The sequence below is a fragment of the Entelurus aequoreus genome, linkage group LG11 (assembly GCF_033978785.1).
Source record: "Entelurus aequoreus isolate RoL-2023_Sb linkage group LG11, RoL_Eaeq_v1.1, whole genome shotgun sequence".
In the NCBI taxonomy this organism is placed as follows: Eukaryota; Metazoa; Chordata; class Actinopteri; order Syngnathiformes; family Syngnathidae; genus Entelurus; species Entelurus aequoreus.
This window is the reverse complement of record NC_084741.1, coordinates 66,910,731-66,929,129: the sequence shown is the minus strand read 5'-3', so window position 1 is coordinate 66,929,129 and position 18,399 is coordinate 66,910,731. Positions and strand designations below refer to the sequence as shown.

The following is an 18,399-nucleotide window of genomic DNA, read 5'->3' as shown; positions in this document are numbered from 1 at the left end:
CTTGTTTTTATTTGAAAAGGGTTAAAACTTTATTGAAACATCTACAAATATATAAACAGCACAATATTCAAGGTAGCAAGCGTTTCTACAGAAGACTCCAACAAGAGTGCTCCATACATTAGTACAGGAAAATACAGATTTGTATTTAAAATATGTACAAACTATTCATGTACCAGCAGACAAAGCATCTAAAAAAAGGGTTAACTACACTGTATCAAATAGTGTATCAAAAGGGGACTCAAATGGTACCACAACTATCAATTGATGGTGTGTAGGACTGATTGACTCTAGTGCTGTACAACAATGTGTAACAAAGACTTTCTATAGCGGGGACCAAAAAAAAAAATCAGTCATTTCAAAATGATATTTTTACATCCTGCTGTCATCCAATCACTGCTCTTCAGTCCACACAAGCAGGATTCATAGCAACAGTTCATCAGCCACAAACGTGTTAAAGTGCAGGAAGTTGTGGAATATTCTTTTTTTTTTGTGTGTCCAAACTGAAAGTAACATTTCTGCTTTGAGTTTGGAGGTCATGTGACAGCAGCACTTTGGGGGATTTTTCTCACTCTTTGGCGCAGTAATGTCTTCCGTTGTCCCTAAAATAATGCTGTTGGGGTTTGGAAGTGCACTGCAGGTCTGCAGTGAGTCACGTAGTCCCCTTTGAGTAAGTCGCCATCCTCCCTGGTCTGCTACGTGAAGCACTACACTGCCAAGAGACACTTACCCTGTTCAGGAGTGCAAGGGGAGCCGCTTGACTTGTGGCGGGAACTACTATGGGAACTACTACACTACCAAAGGACCTCAGTTATCCGCTTTCCAGTCCACTAATTCTGGTCCTGATTTTGGGGTAACACACTTGGCTGATTGCTACTAGCCAAGCGAGGTCACGTGGAAGGCAGCTAAGTGAAATTCTACATTTGCCAACAACCCTCATCTCCCGGCATCGATCCACTTATCTTATTCGGGAGAGATGGAGTCCGTCTTAGCTTACTTAAATGAAAGGCGGAGGTCACCCTGGCCTGACTGTCCAGGAATTGAACCCGAGGCAGTTATGTTATCCACCGGCTTTAATCTCCTGCCATCCGTTTTCAGAGTTCCAGAGGGCCTCTGTGTAAAAGGCAACTATGGAACCATTACATGTTATTTGCGGGAGGGGAGCTGGGAGGGTAATAAACTATGTGAACCACTACACCTAACAGTCTGCCCGCATTTAGAAGATACTTCCTGTCCCCTTTGGAAAAAAAGAAAGAAGTCTTGTAATGCAGAAAGCACCACCACCACCACCACCCACCACGTTGTACTACGCAAGGTCAGATCTACAGCAAGTCAAGCTAAGTTTACTGCAGGTTTCTGGGGATTCAACTGAACCAGCAGCGTCTCCAGCACCCCCTCGGCCTAAAAAAGTGTTTTAAGAAAAGCCTCGACCCCACCAGTGGACTCCTGATGCATCTTACACCATGTTCATGGCGTCTTACACCATGTTCATGGCGTCTTACACCATGTTCATGGCGTCTTACACCATGTTCATGGCGTCTTACACCATGTTCATGGCGTCCTCTGTGAGGAAGGAGTGGATGTCGCCAAAAGATGGGCGGAGCTTGCAGTCTCTGTTCCAGCAGCTCAACATGAGCTCGTAGAGACCCTGAGGACACACGGCGGGTTTCCCCAGATACACCTGGACACACCAAGCCAGCGTTAGAGAAACACCAGGGAGGGTCTCTGGTCTTAAGAAGGAATGGAGTGGACGTCCTACTTGTCTGCCCTGGTCTCTGAAGAACTCGCCGGCGTTGTCGATGACTTGTTCGTCCGTCAGGTTGGAGTAAGGCTGCTCCTGGCAGACGCTCAGCATCTCCCACAGGGTGACCCCGAATGCCCACACGTCACTGGCGGTGGTGAATTTACCCTGCAAACACACCAGCATTTCATGCACTGTCTTTGGCAACCTGCCCCGTTACTTGGAGTACCAGCAGCATACCCTGCACTCTCCTGGATTACTAAGATGGTTTCTGTCATAGCTGCAACAATACAGTAACCTTCCATCACGGTGTGTGTAGTCCTGACTTAAATACGGTAACCTTCCATCATGGTGTGTGTAGTCCTGACTTAAATACGGTAACCTTCCATCATAGTGTGTGTAGTCCTGACTTAAATACGGTAACCTTCCATTATGGTGTGTGTAGTCCTGATTTAAATACGGTAACCTTCCATCATGGTGTGTGTAGTCCTGACTTATATACGGTAACCTTCCATTATGGTGTGTGTAGTCCTGATTTAAATACGGTAACCTTCCATCATGGTGTGTGTAGTCCTGACTTAAATACGGTAACCTTCCATTATGGTGTGTGTAGTCCTGATTTAAATACGGTAACCTTCCATCATGGTGTGTGTAGTCCTGACTTATATACGGTAACCTTCCATCATGGTGTGTGTAGTCCTCACTTAAATACGGTAACCTTCCATCATGGTGTGTGTAGTCCTGACTTATATACGGTAACCTTCCATCATGGTGTGTGTAGTCCTCACTTAAATACGGTAACCTTCCATCACGGTGTGTGTAGTCCTCACTTAAATACGGTAACCTTCCATCATGGTGTGTGTAGTCCTGACTTATATACGGTAACCTTCCATCACGGTGTGTGTAGTCCTGACTTAAATACAGTAACCTTCCATCATGGTGTGTGTAGTCCTGACTTAAATACGGTAACCTTCCATCATGGTGTGTGTAGTCCTGACTTAAATACGGTAACCTTCCATCATGGTGTGTGTAGTCCTGATTTAAATACGGTAACCTTCCATCATGGTGTGTGTAGTCCTCACTTAAATACGGTAACCTTCCATCATGGTGTGTGTAGTCCTCCCTTAAATACGGTAACCTTCCATCATGGTGTGTGTAGTCCTCACTTAAATACGGTAACCTTCCATCATGGTGTGTGTAGTCCTCCCTTAAATACGGTAACCTTCCATCATGGTGTGTGTAGTCCTCACTTAAATACAGTAACCTTCCATCATGGTGTGTGTAGTCCTCACTTAAATACGGTAACCTTCCATCATGGTGTGTGTAGTCCTGACCTAAATACAGCAACTTTCCATCATGGTGTCGTCATTGCTCATGTTGATATCATACACCGTCGTCATTGCTCATGTTGATATCATACACCGTCGTCAATGCTCATGTTGATATCATACACCGTCGTCATTGCTCATGTTGATATCATACACCGTCGTCATTGCTCATGTTGATATCATACACCGTCGTCAATGCTCATGTTGATATCATACACCGTCGTCAATGCTCATGTTGATATCATACACCGTCGTCAATGCTAATGTTGATATCATACACCGCCGTCATTGCTCATGTTGATATCATACACTGTCGTCAATGCTAATGTTGATATCATACACCGTCGTCATTGCTCATGTTGATATCATACACTGTCGTCAATGCTAATGTTGATATCATACACAGTCGTCATTGCTCATGTTGATATCATACACTGTCGTCAATGCTAATGTTGATATCATACACCGTCGTCATTGCTCATGTTGATATCATACACTGTCATCAATGCTAATGTTGATATCATACACCGTCGTAATTGCTCATGTTGATATCATACACCGTCAATGTTGATATCATACACCGTCGTCATTGCTCATGTTGATATCATACACCGTCAATGTTGATATCATACACCGTCGTCATTGCTCATGTTGATATCATACACCGTCGTCAATGTTGATATCATACACCGTCGTCATTGCTCATGTTATCAAACACTGTCGTCATTGCTCATGTTGATATCATACACTGTCGTCATTGCACATGATATCATGCACTATCGTCAATGGACAGCAGACTTTCCTCCCCTTAGGAATGATGAAGTCAGATGTAGATCATTTCATACACTGTCTTGGATGAAGTAACGTATTACAATAATAGCAACTATACTACATTACAATCTTTAGCGTCCAGGAAAAGAGTTCCTGGTTCGATTCCAGCTTCCACCATTTTAGTCACTACCGCTGTGTCCTTGGGCAAGACACTACACCCACATAGGGAAGCTTCGCCAGATACTGTCCCTGGGCGCTGCGTGGGGGCTGCAGACTGCTCCTCAGGAGAGGATGCAGAGACTACATACATCCTACATGTGACAAAGATCTTGTGTAGACTTTGGAATATTTAGGTAGCATAATTCAGTGAGACAGCAGCATACCATGCATTGTCTCCTCTGATAGTGACTACACGATGCCGATCCACACGTTGACTGAGTAGTAGCATATCATGCACGGTGCTTGGACTACTTGACCTCACCATGAGGATGCACTCCCAGGCCATCCAGCGGATGGGCAGCACGGCTCGTCCTTGGATCCTGTAGTAGTCTCCCGCATACAGATTTCTGCTCATGCCGAAGTCGGCGATCTTGATGTGGCGCTCGCCGCTCGGGTCGCCTCCGCTCTCGCCCAGCTCGCCGCCCACCAAGCAGTTGCGTGTGGCCAGGTCGCGGTGCACGAAGTTGAGCGAGGAGAGGAACTTCATGCCGGAGGCGATCTGGCCGGCCATGGAAATGAGAGCCGGGTAGCTGGCGACAAAAGACGTCAGGTGAGAACCAAATGGACGCCATGAGGTGTCGTATGAAGACTACGTGGTACCTGATGGTGGGAGTGTTGTGTGAAGGTCCGCTCTTATCCAGCAGCACTCGGTGGGAAAGGTACTGGTTGAGGTCTCCACACTCCATGTACTCGGTGACCATACACAGGGGGTCGCTGCTCACGCACACGCCCAGCAGACGGATAATGTTGGGGTCTTTAAGGCGGGAGAGGATCTTCACCTCCTTCAGGAAGTCATTCCTAAAGGATTGAATACAATTTGAAGAGATGAGTCAGGAGGAGGAGGCTCACCTATTGGATAGTCAGTAGAGCACCTTTGGAAAGGTGACACAAAAAAACACTTACCGACAAGTAACCACTAGAGGGCAGCATAGGAACAAGAGAGTGAGCTGTCACAGTAACTTGGTCAAAATAAGCACAGTAGTATACATGACATGTATTACTATTAAGAAAAATATATACACATACTTTATTATAAACATCATTAAATCACATTTATAAATATTCATTTTATATAAATACTTACATGTTTTACCCTATTATTCAACAATTTTCATTATTAAAATGACAGATAATAAATACTCTTTTCCCATTACAAACATCCATCCATCCATCCATGCATTTTCTACCGCTTGTCACTTTGGGGGTCGCGAGGGGTGCTGGAGCCTATCTCAGCTGCATTTGGGTGGAAGGCAGAGTACACCCTGGACAAGTCGCCACCTCATCACAGGGCCAACACAGATAGACAGACAACATTCACACTCTAGGGCCAATTTACTTTTTTCCCCTCTATTAAAAGGCAACTACTTTGTTGCACAGATTGCCTTCTGTCCGAATGCAGCAGGGATAGGCTCCAGCCCCCCCACAATCCAGAGGACAAGCAGTAGAAAATGAATGAATGGAGATTACAACAAATGATTAATATTACTACTTAGTTTATATATATATATATATATACACACACATTTGTATTGTTTCTAATGCATCTGCTAACCTTCATTTTGTATTTTAATTGCAATGAAGAAAGTTAATTTTTTTTTTATGATCATGCCTCATCAATTATTGAATAAACAGCAAATATAACGTATGGTTTTATGACAGCAGCTATAGAGATCAAGGAAAGACATATTTACTTTATGGATAAGACTATAAAACATAATAAACAATAGATAACCACTGCTACCATCATCATTGAATTATTTTTGTTTTATGCATGACATACACACGTATCCCTACATACACATAATAAAGATATAATGCAGAGATTCTCAAACCTGTGGTACGCCAAAGAATCAATTGATCAAAGTACAGTGTTTTATTTTCCTATATTAAAACACAGTGTTACTGTTCAAATTGTGTGTAATGTTACAGTGGCCAAATATATTAAATATGCTTGTTAAATAAAACCACTGCCTTGTTTTTTATTAATATTCAGGTCTACTATGCTACTGTATTTTAATGCTTGTCATGACGGTGATACTTGGAGAGCCAAGATTTTTTCTGAGGTGGTACTTGGTGAAAAGTTTAAGAAACCACTGATTCAATGTACAGTACAGGCCAAAAGTTTGGACACACCTTCTCCTCATTCAATGCGTTTTCATGACTATTTACATTGTAGATTGTCACTGAAGGCATCACAACTATGAATGAACACGTGGAGTTATGTACTTACCTAAAAAAGGGGAAATAACTGAAAACATGTTTTATATTCTAGTTTCTTCAAAATAGCCACCCTTTGCTCTGATTACTGCTTTGCACACTCTTGGCATTCTGTTGAAGCTTATCGAGAGAATTACGGCTTTGCACACTCTTGAAGCTCATCCAGAATGCCAAGAGTGCAAAGCAGTAATCAGAGCAAAGGGTGGCTATTTTGAAGAAACCTAATACAAAAGATGTTTTCAGTTATTTCACCGTTTTATGTTAAGTACATAACTCCACGTGTTCATTCATAGTTTTGATGCTCCGACCTCATTCAGCCTTACTGCCCCACCCGATCCCTAAGATCAGCCGATCAGCTGCTACTGACGGTCCCTGACACAAGGCTGAAGCTTAGAGGTGACAGAGCTTTCGCCACTGCTGCTCCCAAGCTCTGGAACGACCTACCTCTGAGTGTTAGACAAGCCTCCCCTCTTCCTGTTTTTAAATCTCTCTTAAAAACATACTTTTATTCCATGGCTTTTAACACTGAGTGATATCCATCCTGCAATGGCGCCCCATAATACACCTGCTGTGAACCTGTTTTTATGTTTTATTTATTTATTTTTTATCTTGTTCTATTTGTGTTGTGATGTTTTTGCTCGGTTCTCGGATTATCTTTTAACCTGCCCATTGTACAGCACTTTGGCTACCCCTGTGGTAAATTTTAAATTTTGATTTGATGCCTTCAGTGACAATCTACAATGTAAGTAGTCATGAAAATAAAGAAAATGCATTGAATGAGGAGGTGTGTCCAAACTTTTGGCCTGTACTGTACGTACATATACAGTAGCAGTCAAAAGTTTATTTTGTCACTCAGTAGCAGGAGAAAGTGTGTCTAGACTTAGTAACATCCTGTTATCATGTAGAGAGATAGAGAGAGAACAAGAGAGAGAGAGAGAGCCTACCTGGCATTTTTGGAGGCATCAGGCCGCAGGATCTTGACAGCCACCAGCAGAGGGCGACCTTTCCTCACGTTGAAGGGAAATTCCAGGTTAGGAAGGTCTTGAGGGTTTTCTATTTCACACAGGTGCACCTTTCACCAGAACAAAAGCAACACTGTTTCAGCACCTTGACACACACATTCTTTCCCTTGCGTGCATGTCCCACCTCGCCAAACTGTCCCTCCCCCAGTTTCTCCTTGAAGATGAGACACTGACGGGGCAGCTCCGGCAAAGGGGTGGCGTCCGCCCCACCGAGGCTGGACGAGGCCAGGGCGGGCACGGCGTAGGTGTTGTTGCCGCTGACGCCCTGCAGGCACACGATGTCGGCCTCGGCGTAGTGCGGCACGCTGGGGGGCAGCGGGGGGGACACGGGCGGCGACAGGGCGGGGTAAGGCGGCGACCCGGGGTAGGGTGGAGGCTCGTCCTGAGACGGGGGGAAACTCTTCTCCGGGTTCAAGTCCAGTCCGCAGGCTACACACGAGACATGAGAGATGCACATGTTACACGAAGAAAAACTACACCATTTGTAGGAAAAAAAAAAAGTCTTAAAAGAGAAACCAAGATGAAAATATTCATGTATTCCATATTTCCTCATATTGTAGCATGTTTGTTTTATTTACTTATCGGCAGGAATTGACTAAGCGTCTATTAGCGCTAAGGCTTTTTATTGCATTACTGACTAGGGTTGTCCCGATACCAAAATGTATTTCGATATTTATCGATAGCTTTCGATACTTTTCTTAATAAAACGGGACCACAAAAATGGCATTATTTTAACAAAAAATCTTACAGTAAATTAAAAATATGTTTCTTATTGCAATTTTGCCCTTTAATAAAATAGTGAACATACAAGACAACTTGTCTTTTGGTAGTGAGTAAGCAAACAAAGGCTCCTAATTTAGCTGCTGACATATGCAGTAACATATTGTGTCATTTATCATTCTATTATTTTGTCAACATTATGAGGGACAAGCTGTAAAAATTGATTATTAATCCACTTGTTCATTTACTGTTAACTTTCTCTTTTAAATCTTCTATCTACACTTCTGTTAAAATGTAATAAACACTTATTCGTCTGTTGTTTGATACTTTACATTAGTTTTGGATGATACCACAAATGTAGCTATCAATCCGATACCAAGTAGTTACAGGATCATACATTGGTCATATTCAAAGTCCTCATGTGTCCAGGGACACATTTACCAAGTTTATGAACATATACATTTTAAAAAAAGGTTTTGTGACGATAAAAAAATATCGATGTAATCATAGTAGTATCAAGTATATACGCTATTGTACTTGGTATCATTATAGTGGATGTTAGGTGTAGCTCCACCCATGGCATTTGTTTACATTGTGACGCCGGTGAGCTACGGTGTGTAATGAAGCATGTTTAGCTATTCCTCGTCCTGCAAGGATGATACTTGAAAGAAACTTACTTTATTTGTCGCCATGGAGACGAGGATTAGTGATTTAGAAGTAGCTAAAACACTGCAGACTGCGCATGCATGTTTTGCTGCTAGCGAGCTAGCTATGTCTTAAATCTCCTTCCTGAGGGCGTTTCAGTGTTATAACTTCACCTTTATCTTTAGCTTTTAGGCCAAAATGCGTCCGTTCTCCCTTTTCTGTCTACACACTGTGTCTGCTTGTAAGTACTCCGTGATTGTGCGCTGCCGAACATGCTCCTCTGCTCGTAAACCCAGCAATGTCATGACGTGACGACGACGTGCCGTCATGCCCGGGAACCGGTACTTTTCAAACAAAATAAAGTAACGTTTTTGATTCATTAGTACCGCGATACTATATTAGTACAACCCTAGTAGTACTGACACATTTTCCAAATTCTACATTTGAAGTTTTCTACAAATAATAGAGTACACATTTTAAAAATATAGAAAATGCATCAAATCAATGCCTTTGGTTTACCCTTAGGGAAAACGAGCTCTGTGATTTTATTTATTTCAATATGACTACTGCAAAACCACCAAAACATAACTTTGTTATGTTGAAAGAGCTTGCAAACATTTACACACTGACTTAAAAATAGATTAAAAAAAATATACAGTAATCTTAATTTTTAGTAGTTTTATGTAGTATTGTATATTTTTAAAATACATATGTTGGTTAACACCTTTGTTAAAAAATAAATAATTTTTTTTATTAATATTTCAACAATATCAAGTAGCTAATTTAAACATCCTAATCAGGAAAGATGTTTTAAGAGCACATTTAAATATTCATGAATAAATCATTGTAAGCAGAATTATTCAGTATTAGTCGTCCCTCGCCACATCGTGCTTCACCACATCGCAGACTTTTTTCTTTTTTTTTTTTAAAAGCAAATTCTACAACATTGTTGACCTAGATCAGGGGTCGGCAACCCAAAATGTTGAAAGAGCCATATTGGACCAAAAATACAAAAACAAATCTGTCTGGAGCCGCAAAAAATTAAAAGCCATATTACATACAGATAGTGTGTCATGAGATATAAATTGAATTAAGGGAAACTAAATGAGCTCAAATATAGCTACAAATGAGGCATAATGCTGCAATATGTACATATAGCTAGCCTAAATAGCATGTTAGCATCGATTAGCTTGCAGTCATGCAGTGACCAAATATGTCTGATTAGCACTCCACACAAGTCAATAACATCAACAAAACTCACCTTTGTGCATTCATGCACAACGTTAAAAGTTTGGTGGACATAATGAGACAGAAAAAGTGGCATAAAACACGTCCTAGGAAGTCGGAGAAAGTTATACTTGTAAACAAACTACGGTGAGTTCAAGGACCGCCAAAATTAGTAGGACAAAACGGCGCTCGCCAAATACTCAAATCAGTGAAGCATGTTTAATATAAACAGTGTGCTTTATAACAATTAGGGAGGTTTGCGTCATGTTTGTCCTCCTACGGACACCATATGAAAACAAAAACTTTTTTTTTTCCTTATCTTTTTTCATTTTTCATACATTTTTAAAAAAGCTCCTGAGAGCCACTAGGGCGGCGTTAAAGAGCCGCATGCGGCTCTAGAGCCGCGGGTTGCCGACCCCTGACCTAGATTAAGCAATTAGGTATAACAATGAACTAAATATATTAATACTACAGTAGTATTGGCCAAAAGATGAGACCAAACCAATCAGAATGCACCGTTCAGGATGGTGGCTGCTGATTGGCTCAGCCTCAGCCAACGTGACTATATTCAAGTGAGTGGTACACAGGTGCCATTTTGTGGTACGCCAAATAATCACTTAATGAAATATTGTAATGAGGCGACTGGAGCAGTTATCAAAGGTATATCAGCCTTCACTGGAAGTCGTTACAATCGGACTACTTTAGAGCGTAGTTGACGCCAAAATAAACAATTAGAACATAAACAGAACCGCCTTACTCCGTCATTTCTATCCCAACACAGGTGGAAACTAAATGTTCTTCTCCAGCCTCCAAGCCAATCAACACGCGGAACACATGTAAACTACCACGAACATTGGCAGAGAAAGCTGCAGGTAACAATGATGCCTTCAAGGACAAAGGAAACTGTTAAACACTGATACAATACAATATAAATCACATAAAAAAATAATAAAAACATGAAATACTATCTAAAATATTTTATAAACCAGTGACAAGAAAATGAAAGGAGATAAAAAATTAAGTTAATTAAAAGTTTGCAAGTGCTTTTTGGTAGCCATTCATTGTGTACGTACACGTTCCTTCCGGTTGTTTAAGTACAGTGTTTTATTTTCCTATATTCAAACAGTGTTACTGTTCAAACTGTGTAATGTTACAGTGGCCAAAAATATTAAATATACTTGTTAAATAAAACCTCTGCCTTGCTTTTAATGAATACTTAGGCCTACTACACTACTGTATTTTAATGTTGGTCATTAAGTTTGAGAACCAGTGCTATATTTGATGTGTGAGTGTAAAGGTGACTAAAGGGTGTCATTTTTTGTTTAGATGGCTCTCATGTTGAAAAAACACAGTACAGGCCCAAAGTTTGGACACACCTTCTCCTCATTCAATGTGTTTTCTTTATTTTCATGACTATTTACATTGTAGATTGTCACGGAAGGCATCAAAACTATGAATGAACACATGTGGAGTTATGTACTTAACAAAAAAAGGTGAAATAACTGAAAAAACGTTGTATATTCTAGTTTATTCAAAATAGCCACCCTTTGCTTGATTACTGCTTTGCACACTCTTGGCATTCTTTCGATGAGCTTCAAGAGGTAGTCACCTGAAATAGTTTTCAATACACAGGTGTGCTTGAAGCTCATCGAGAATGTGCAAAGCAGTAATCAGAGGACTTTGAAGAAACTAGAATATAAAACACGTTTTCAGTTATTTCACCTTCTTTTGTTAAGTACATAACTCCACATGTGTTCATTCATAGTTTTGATGCCTTCAGTGACAATCTACAATGTAAATAGTCATGAAAATAAAGAAAACGCATTGAATGAGGAGAAGGTGTGTCCAAACTTTTGGCCTGTACTGTATTTTGAAGGTAGTAAACAGTGTTTCTATCCTCTAGCTATAAAAATATGTGATTTATAATGAATGATTCCTACTTCACTGAAAATAATTTTTCGAGGTCATGTCCGGAACCAATTACCAACGATAAACGAGGGATTACTACACAAATTATTTCTGTTTTTTTCTTTTTTCCTGGATCTTTGAAACAATTATAAAAAAAATAGTATGTGCAAATAAAAGAACACCCTAACCCAGACCTGGGCAAATCAAGGCCCGGGGGCCACATGCGACCCGTTGAGCTTTTCAATCTGGCCCGCTGGACATTCCCAAATAATTCTTTTAGATCTTTAAGATGGAAATTGTAGCCGTCATTATGATGTGCAGTGATGTTTTCTAATGACCGTAATTCTTCAACTATACAAAGTATTTCAATGGTCGGAACTTGGAACCTGCGCTTATGGATTATATACCAGTTACTATGGTAATCTAGTTAGTTAGTATGGTCATCTAATCAGGCATGTGATTTGACCACAATGAAGAAGACTGAAATAATTTCCGGGGGTCTAGGGGACGAAGGCCCCCAGTCAGGTCCAGGAAGCTCCTGGTTTTTCACCAATTTAACATGCTAAAATTAACAAAGACAGCACCATTTGAAGAAAATATTTTAGTGTTTAAAGACATGAAAACATCATTAATAGAACATACATAACCCAATTATCCTAATGAATCACTGTATATGGTTCAGTCCCAACAGTATTTAGTCACTAATATTTACATCTTGTGTTCATTTCACATCCACAGGTGTCACATTGATCAGTGATATTATCTACAGTTTATTTACAGTATTACCACATTACTTCAGTTCATGTAATGTAATGTAAACATTTCATTCTTTTCGCCAAAATAGGATATACATTTATGAAAATAATTAAACATGTTTAGTATTGTTTACTCATATTTGAAAATAGGAAATAATAATAATGTGAGGACACTGACATATTGCATGAAACAAGTGTGAAAATATTTACCTTCAAGATTGTTACACCACTGACAATAGTTCCAACAGACTACATAAGAACTTAATATTACAAAATAGTATTATATGCAGATTTATTTCAAATAAATTGTTAACTGGAATCAATAATGCGACTCTTTGAATTTCTGTAATTTCATAATATATTTTCACGTGGCTTTTTATTTGTAGAAAAACCCATTTATATTTCGCTTAGCAATAATTGGTTAATATTTAAAACAAACATGCGTATTTCGCAAGCAAATATGTTTTAGCTTACCTCATTATTAACAACCCTGTCTGCAACTGAAGTGGGTGGATCTTTCCTCTCGATGTCTACGGCAGTTGTCGATGTAAACAAAAGATGAAGTCCGTAAGGTTTGCTCACTTTCGGTTGACATCCAAAAGTACCAGCTAGTGAAAAGTTTGTTTTCCTTGCTTCAAGTTGTTTCATATGTTTTTGGCGTTTCGCATGTACTTCCAAAGCCTTGAAACCTCGTGATCCATAGTCAATATTATCATGACACCACGTGCACAAAACCTTTCCGGGACGATCGATTTTCCGAATAAAATCACAGAACAAAGTCGTAACTTTCTTCTTCCCAACAGTATCAGTGATTTCCCTTTCCATCCAGTCCCATCGAAACTTATTTTTGACATGTTTATCAATTTCTTTTACTCGTAAAGCGTCCTTTCTCTCGAGAACCGACATTGTTTACATATGGAAAATGGCCGTAATAACCTTTATGAATGATGACGTTATTAACGTCATCATTCATAACAGATGTCCTGATTGGTCACAAGGAACATTTCGACCAATCAACTACGGCATAAAAAAACGGAAAAACGGGAGATAATTTTTTTTTCTCCAGAGATTAAAAAAGACGGAATTCCGACTTTAGACGGAAAAATCACATGCCTGTCTAATTAGTTACTATGGTCATCTAATTAGTTACTATGGTCATCTAATTAGTTACTATGGTAATCTACGGCACAGCAGCTCAGACGAGGCACCAAGCAGTGTGGGCGGGAAGCGTTTCCACAGACGCGGAAGGAGATTTTCACAACAAAGTTCTAAAGCTTAGTGATATGTAGAATAGAATAGAATAGAATAGAAAGTACTTTATTGATCCCTGGGGGAAATTCAGCAAATATCTATCTATATATCAGATTGTAGGTGGGTTTATTTTGTACCCTCCGCGTTCATATTTCACTGTTTGTTGCATTTTTGTTGCGTTTCACTTGATTGTAAAATATGTCGATCAAAAGGGGGTGTGACGTTCATATTTAGTCACTATTCAGTATTTTATCCTTCATAGAAAAATTTAAAATTCCATTACGTTTTTTAAGGCGGTCTGTCATAACGTTTTTAGCATTCAATCAGACATTACTGTGAGGTTTTGTATTAGTGTTCCTAAAAAATAGATATACCGGCCCCCAGACACATTTTTTTCTCTAAATGTGGCCCCCCCGAGTCAAAATAATTGCCCAGGCCTGCCCTAACCCGATAGACACCTGGTACTCTCTGTAGTTAAGTCAACAAGCACTATTATGAGGAAATACAGCAGTGACATTGTTCAAGAAGAAGGTGAAAATCACTACTTTTAAATTGTGTCTTATTAGTGAAAAAAACCTGGTAATAAAAGTCACAGCATGGATTTCCTTCTTTGGTTGACTGGTGGAGCTTCCACAGTCCATAGCAGAAAGTATCACACTCACAGTGAGGGTGAGAATATTAGCACAAAGAGTGAAATGAGGGGCTCATGGAGGGAGTTGCATGCACCACAAGATGAAGACCCAACCCTGACAGGCAGCTAGAAAGCCGGCAAGGACGCCATCGTTGGCTGCACTGGGCCACTGGAAGCGGTCTTCTCTTACCATGCGGCACATTGAGGCGCTTTTCCTGAGCCTGACAGGTGCTGGGCGCCGATTCTTTCCTGTGATCTGACAGGAGCAGGTGATAGGCCGGGTTGTTTAACAGCAAGGCTGGGAGAGCACAACACAACACGCATACACAATACATACACAGGACGAGGTGGGGTGCGGCAATACGACACCAAGTGGACACAGAACAAAACAAAGTACTGTTAGCATGTCAATCAATCAATAAAGGAGAGGATGGGATGCAGAGGCACAGCAACTCATGTTAGAGGGGAACAAGCAAAAAGTGTCTAAAAATGGTGTTATTTCAAAGCTCACATGCCAGCGTCCTGCGGTGCAATACCACTACACGCATACCCTCGCTTTCATCAGACATCATTTTCTTACTCCTACCACAAAAGCCGCTTTGTGGCCCTGAGAGCAGAGCATCCTCAGACTGGCAACACTCCGTGTGAATTTGGCTTCAGTAAAAAAAACACTCTTCTCTCACACGCCTCTTGGACAAAAGTATTGGGCCACTGGCATTTTAGATAATTCTATGCGTCCTAGTTGGGAACTAGGGTTGTCCCGATACCAATAATTTAGTACCGGTACCAAAATGTATACAGATACTTTTCCAAATAAAAGGGAACTACGAAAAATGTCAATATTGGCTTTATTTTAACAGAAAATCTTAACCTACAGTAAAACACTCAGTCAAAAAACTATTTTACCAGGTTAAAATATAAATTAAAAGGCATTGAAATGGCATCGACCCTGAAGGGAACATCTTCCCTGTGCTCCTCGACTGCAGTCTGCACCGGAGCCAAACAGCAGGACAGGTGTAACAACTACATTTTTACCCTTCACATTTTATAACTTTTGTGCAGATCTGAATGCTTATTACCGTATTTTTCGGACTATAAGTCGCTCCGGAGTATAAGTCGCTCCGGAGTATAAGTCGCACCGGCCGAAAATGCATAATAAAGAAGGAAAAAAAACATGTAAAAGTTGCACTGGAGTTTAAGTCGCATTTTTGGGGGAAATTTATTTGATAAAACCCAACACCAAGAATAGACATTTGAAAGGCAATTTAAAATAAATAAAGAATAGTGAACAACAGGCTGAATAAGTGTACGTTATATGAGGCATAAATAACCAACTGAGAACGTGCCTGGTATGTTAATGTAACATATTATAGTAAGAGTCATTCAAATAACTATAACATATAGAACATGCTATACGTTTACCAAACAATCTGTCACTCCTAATCGCTAAATCCCATGAAATCTTATACGTCTAGTCTCTTACGTGAATGAGCTAAATAATATTATTTGATATTTTACGCTAATGTGTTAATAATTTCACACATAAGTCGCTCCTGAGTATAAGTCGCACCCCCGGCCAAACTATGAAAAAAACTGCGACTTATAGTCCGAAAAATACGGTATATAAATGTTTACTTAAGTTTGAAGCAAAGGTGGTAATACTAATCGCCACATTAGGCGAGGCATGTTTTAAAGCAGCTGTTGTGACAGTAGCGTGTGTGTGTGTGTGTGCCCCTTTAAGAATGGCAGTATGTGGGGTGAGTGACATGAGTGAGTGGGCAAGTTAGGAGAGGTAGCGCTAGCATGTGCAGGAGTGCAAATAGCATGGTGGATGTCCGGTTGTGCCCTGTGGAAATTATAAATAAAGTGACCAAGTTGTAACTAATCGACGGCCTCGTCATTCCGACTAAAGAGCGGAGCTTTACGGATTCATTGTGAAGTGAAAGTTTTTTTTAAATCTCGGTAATCAAATGTTTTATCTCTAACATTACTGTATCTGTATGCGAATCTGAAGCAGAGGAAACGTTTAACGTTCAATACTTGCTGTCGTAATGCTCAGAAAAGTGTTCAGTTTTTTGACTTGTTAATAACTTCAGCATTTTATGTGGACCTATAGTTTTAGTAAATGGCTATGTTTGGTAAAAACAAATGATATTATAAAGCCACATTTGTTCAGGATACAGGGTTACCCCAACTTAAGAATGTTTTGAGATAAGAGCTGTCTCGTGGCTACTCGTCATAAGTCGACATAAGAGTATCACTGCTGGTCTGCACCATACTGAAGCAGAATGAGTTTAATGCCAGCCAAGGTCATGAAAATAATATCTGAACGGACGACATTTATCCATGAAAATATGGATAAGCTGCTGATGGTGTTTTTGATGGGGGAAGCAGATGGAAGGAGGTACCATAGAAGTCCGCTCTCCAAAGTAAATGCGGTTTTGGAAGGGGCTAAACGCCAATTAAATTGATTTCAATTCATTTCAATGGGAGATGTTGCTTTAAGATACAAGTGTTTTCAGTTAAGAGCTGCGTCACAGAAACAATTAAGCTGGTAAGTTGAGGTACTAAAGTATATCAATCTTTTGATCTGCCACAATAATGTAATCAATTTAAATGAAAATGCCTCAAGTTCACGTCTTTTCTCAGCATTTTAGGTAAGATTATAAAAGAGAGCCAGGACTCCGGATGAGGTTTGTGAAGGTTTCACACAACTCTTGTCTCAAAAAGAGTATGTGGCAACTCCTTGAGAGTAAAAAATGAACTTTAAGACCTGACCAGACAGCACAAAATGTAACCTCTTTGAAAGCGTTGTTTGAGACCATTGTTGGGGGAGCATCCCCATAATTATCACAAAAGGTCAAAAGGGGATGTTTTAGGCCATTTTTGGTCAAGGTCAGTGTTTCTTAACCATCGGGTCCCATTGTTTGGCTGCGAGCGCCCCGTAAACAATATGTGATTCTCAGGCCGCAGCGGTACTCAGTTGTAATACTATTTTCCACCACTTGTGGCAGTAATGATAATAGCAAACAAACCAAGGAAGTCTGCAACTAAAGTCAGAGAAGTTTCTTAAGACCAAAATGTGGTAAAGCTCTATTTTCATTTGCACTTAAATTTTTGTTGAGAGTTCAGTTAAACATAAATTATAAATTTTGTTTATTTTGGCACAACATAATTGTATGTACATTTATTTTTGTCAGTTAACTATGAGTCCCATTTTATGCAGTATATTTGATTCACGCTTATTTTTCTGATCAGCCTGATCTAAAGCTAAGGTTTATGTGTTAAATAAATATGAATCTTTCTGATCAACACATGGTTTCATATAACAATACTGAATGAACAATGGGTTCTCAGTTTAAAGGGCTTTAAGGATCTGAAAAAGGTGCTATTATAATTTGCAGCTGGATGTTTTTATTTACTTGACTGAACGTGTTTATTAGAGGGCAGGTATTTAGTAAAGGCGGCTTTTATTTGGACATTTATTTAAAAAAAAAAATGTTTATGATCTATGCAACAATAATTAAGATTACAATAATATAAATACAATAAATATGTATTTTTTCCAAAATAAATATTTAATATAAATAATATTTTACATGTTGTAAAATTCACACAATTTAATACTTTTATTTGTACATGTATTTTATTAATATTTTTTTATAATTCTTCCCAAAAATATAAAAAAAATTAAAACATACTACAGTCCAAGATTTTATATTTTGTACTCCACTATTTTGTTTGAAAAAAGTATTTTGTAATAGATTGTATTTTATTTACTATGTTTTTAATCATGACACTATATTACGAATTATATAAAAAAATGTACAGAGTGCACCAGGATACAGGCCGCACGCACAAAATTTGAGAAGAAAAATATATTTTTCCATATATTAGCTGTATAAGTCGCACATATATACTTTGTAAATTTAGTTATTTACATATACTGTACCAACAGTAAGTAGGT

The 18,399-nt window shown here is 39.5% G+C and overlaps 1 protein-coding gene across 6 annotated transcripts in view; it reads right to left on the bottom strand.

The window, feature by feature from the left end:
* Window position 1: 1 nt before the first annotated feature.
* ddr1 (discoidin domain receptor tyrosine kinase 1) overlaps window positions 2-18,399 on the bottom strand; it is a 109,429-nt gene continuing 91,031 nt past the window's right edge. For 4 of the 6 annotated variants that reach the window (XM_062063857.1, XM_062063855.1, XM_062063856.1 and 1 more), the window contains 7 exons: window positions 14,623-14,730; window positions 7,420-7,724; window positions 7,218-7,345; window positions 4,657-4,854; window positions 4,319-4,586; window positions 1,757-1,906; window positions 2-1,678 (listed from right to left, as the gene is read on the bottom strand). In XM_062063857.1, coding sequence (XP_061919841.1) covers window positions 1,538-1,678; window positions 1,757-1,906; window positions 4,319-4,586; window positions 4,657-4,854; window positions 7,218-7,345; window positions 7,420-7,724; window positions 14,623-14,730 — 1,298 coding nt within the window. In that variant the 3' untranslated portion in view covers window positions 2-1,537. The remainder of the gene's footprint in view (window positions 1,679-1,756; window positions 1,907-4,318; window positions 4,587-4,656; window positions 4,855-7,217; window positions 7,346-7,419; window positions 7,725-14,622; window positions 14,731-18,399) is intronic. The other 2 variants (XM_062063858.1, XM_062063860.1) reach the window with 2 other exon arrangements.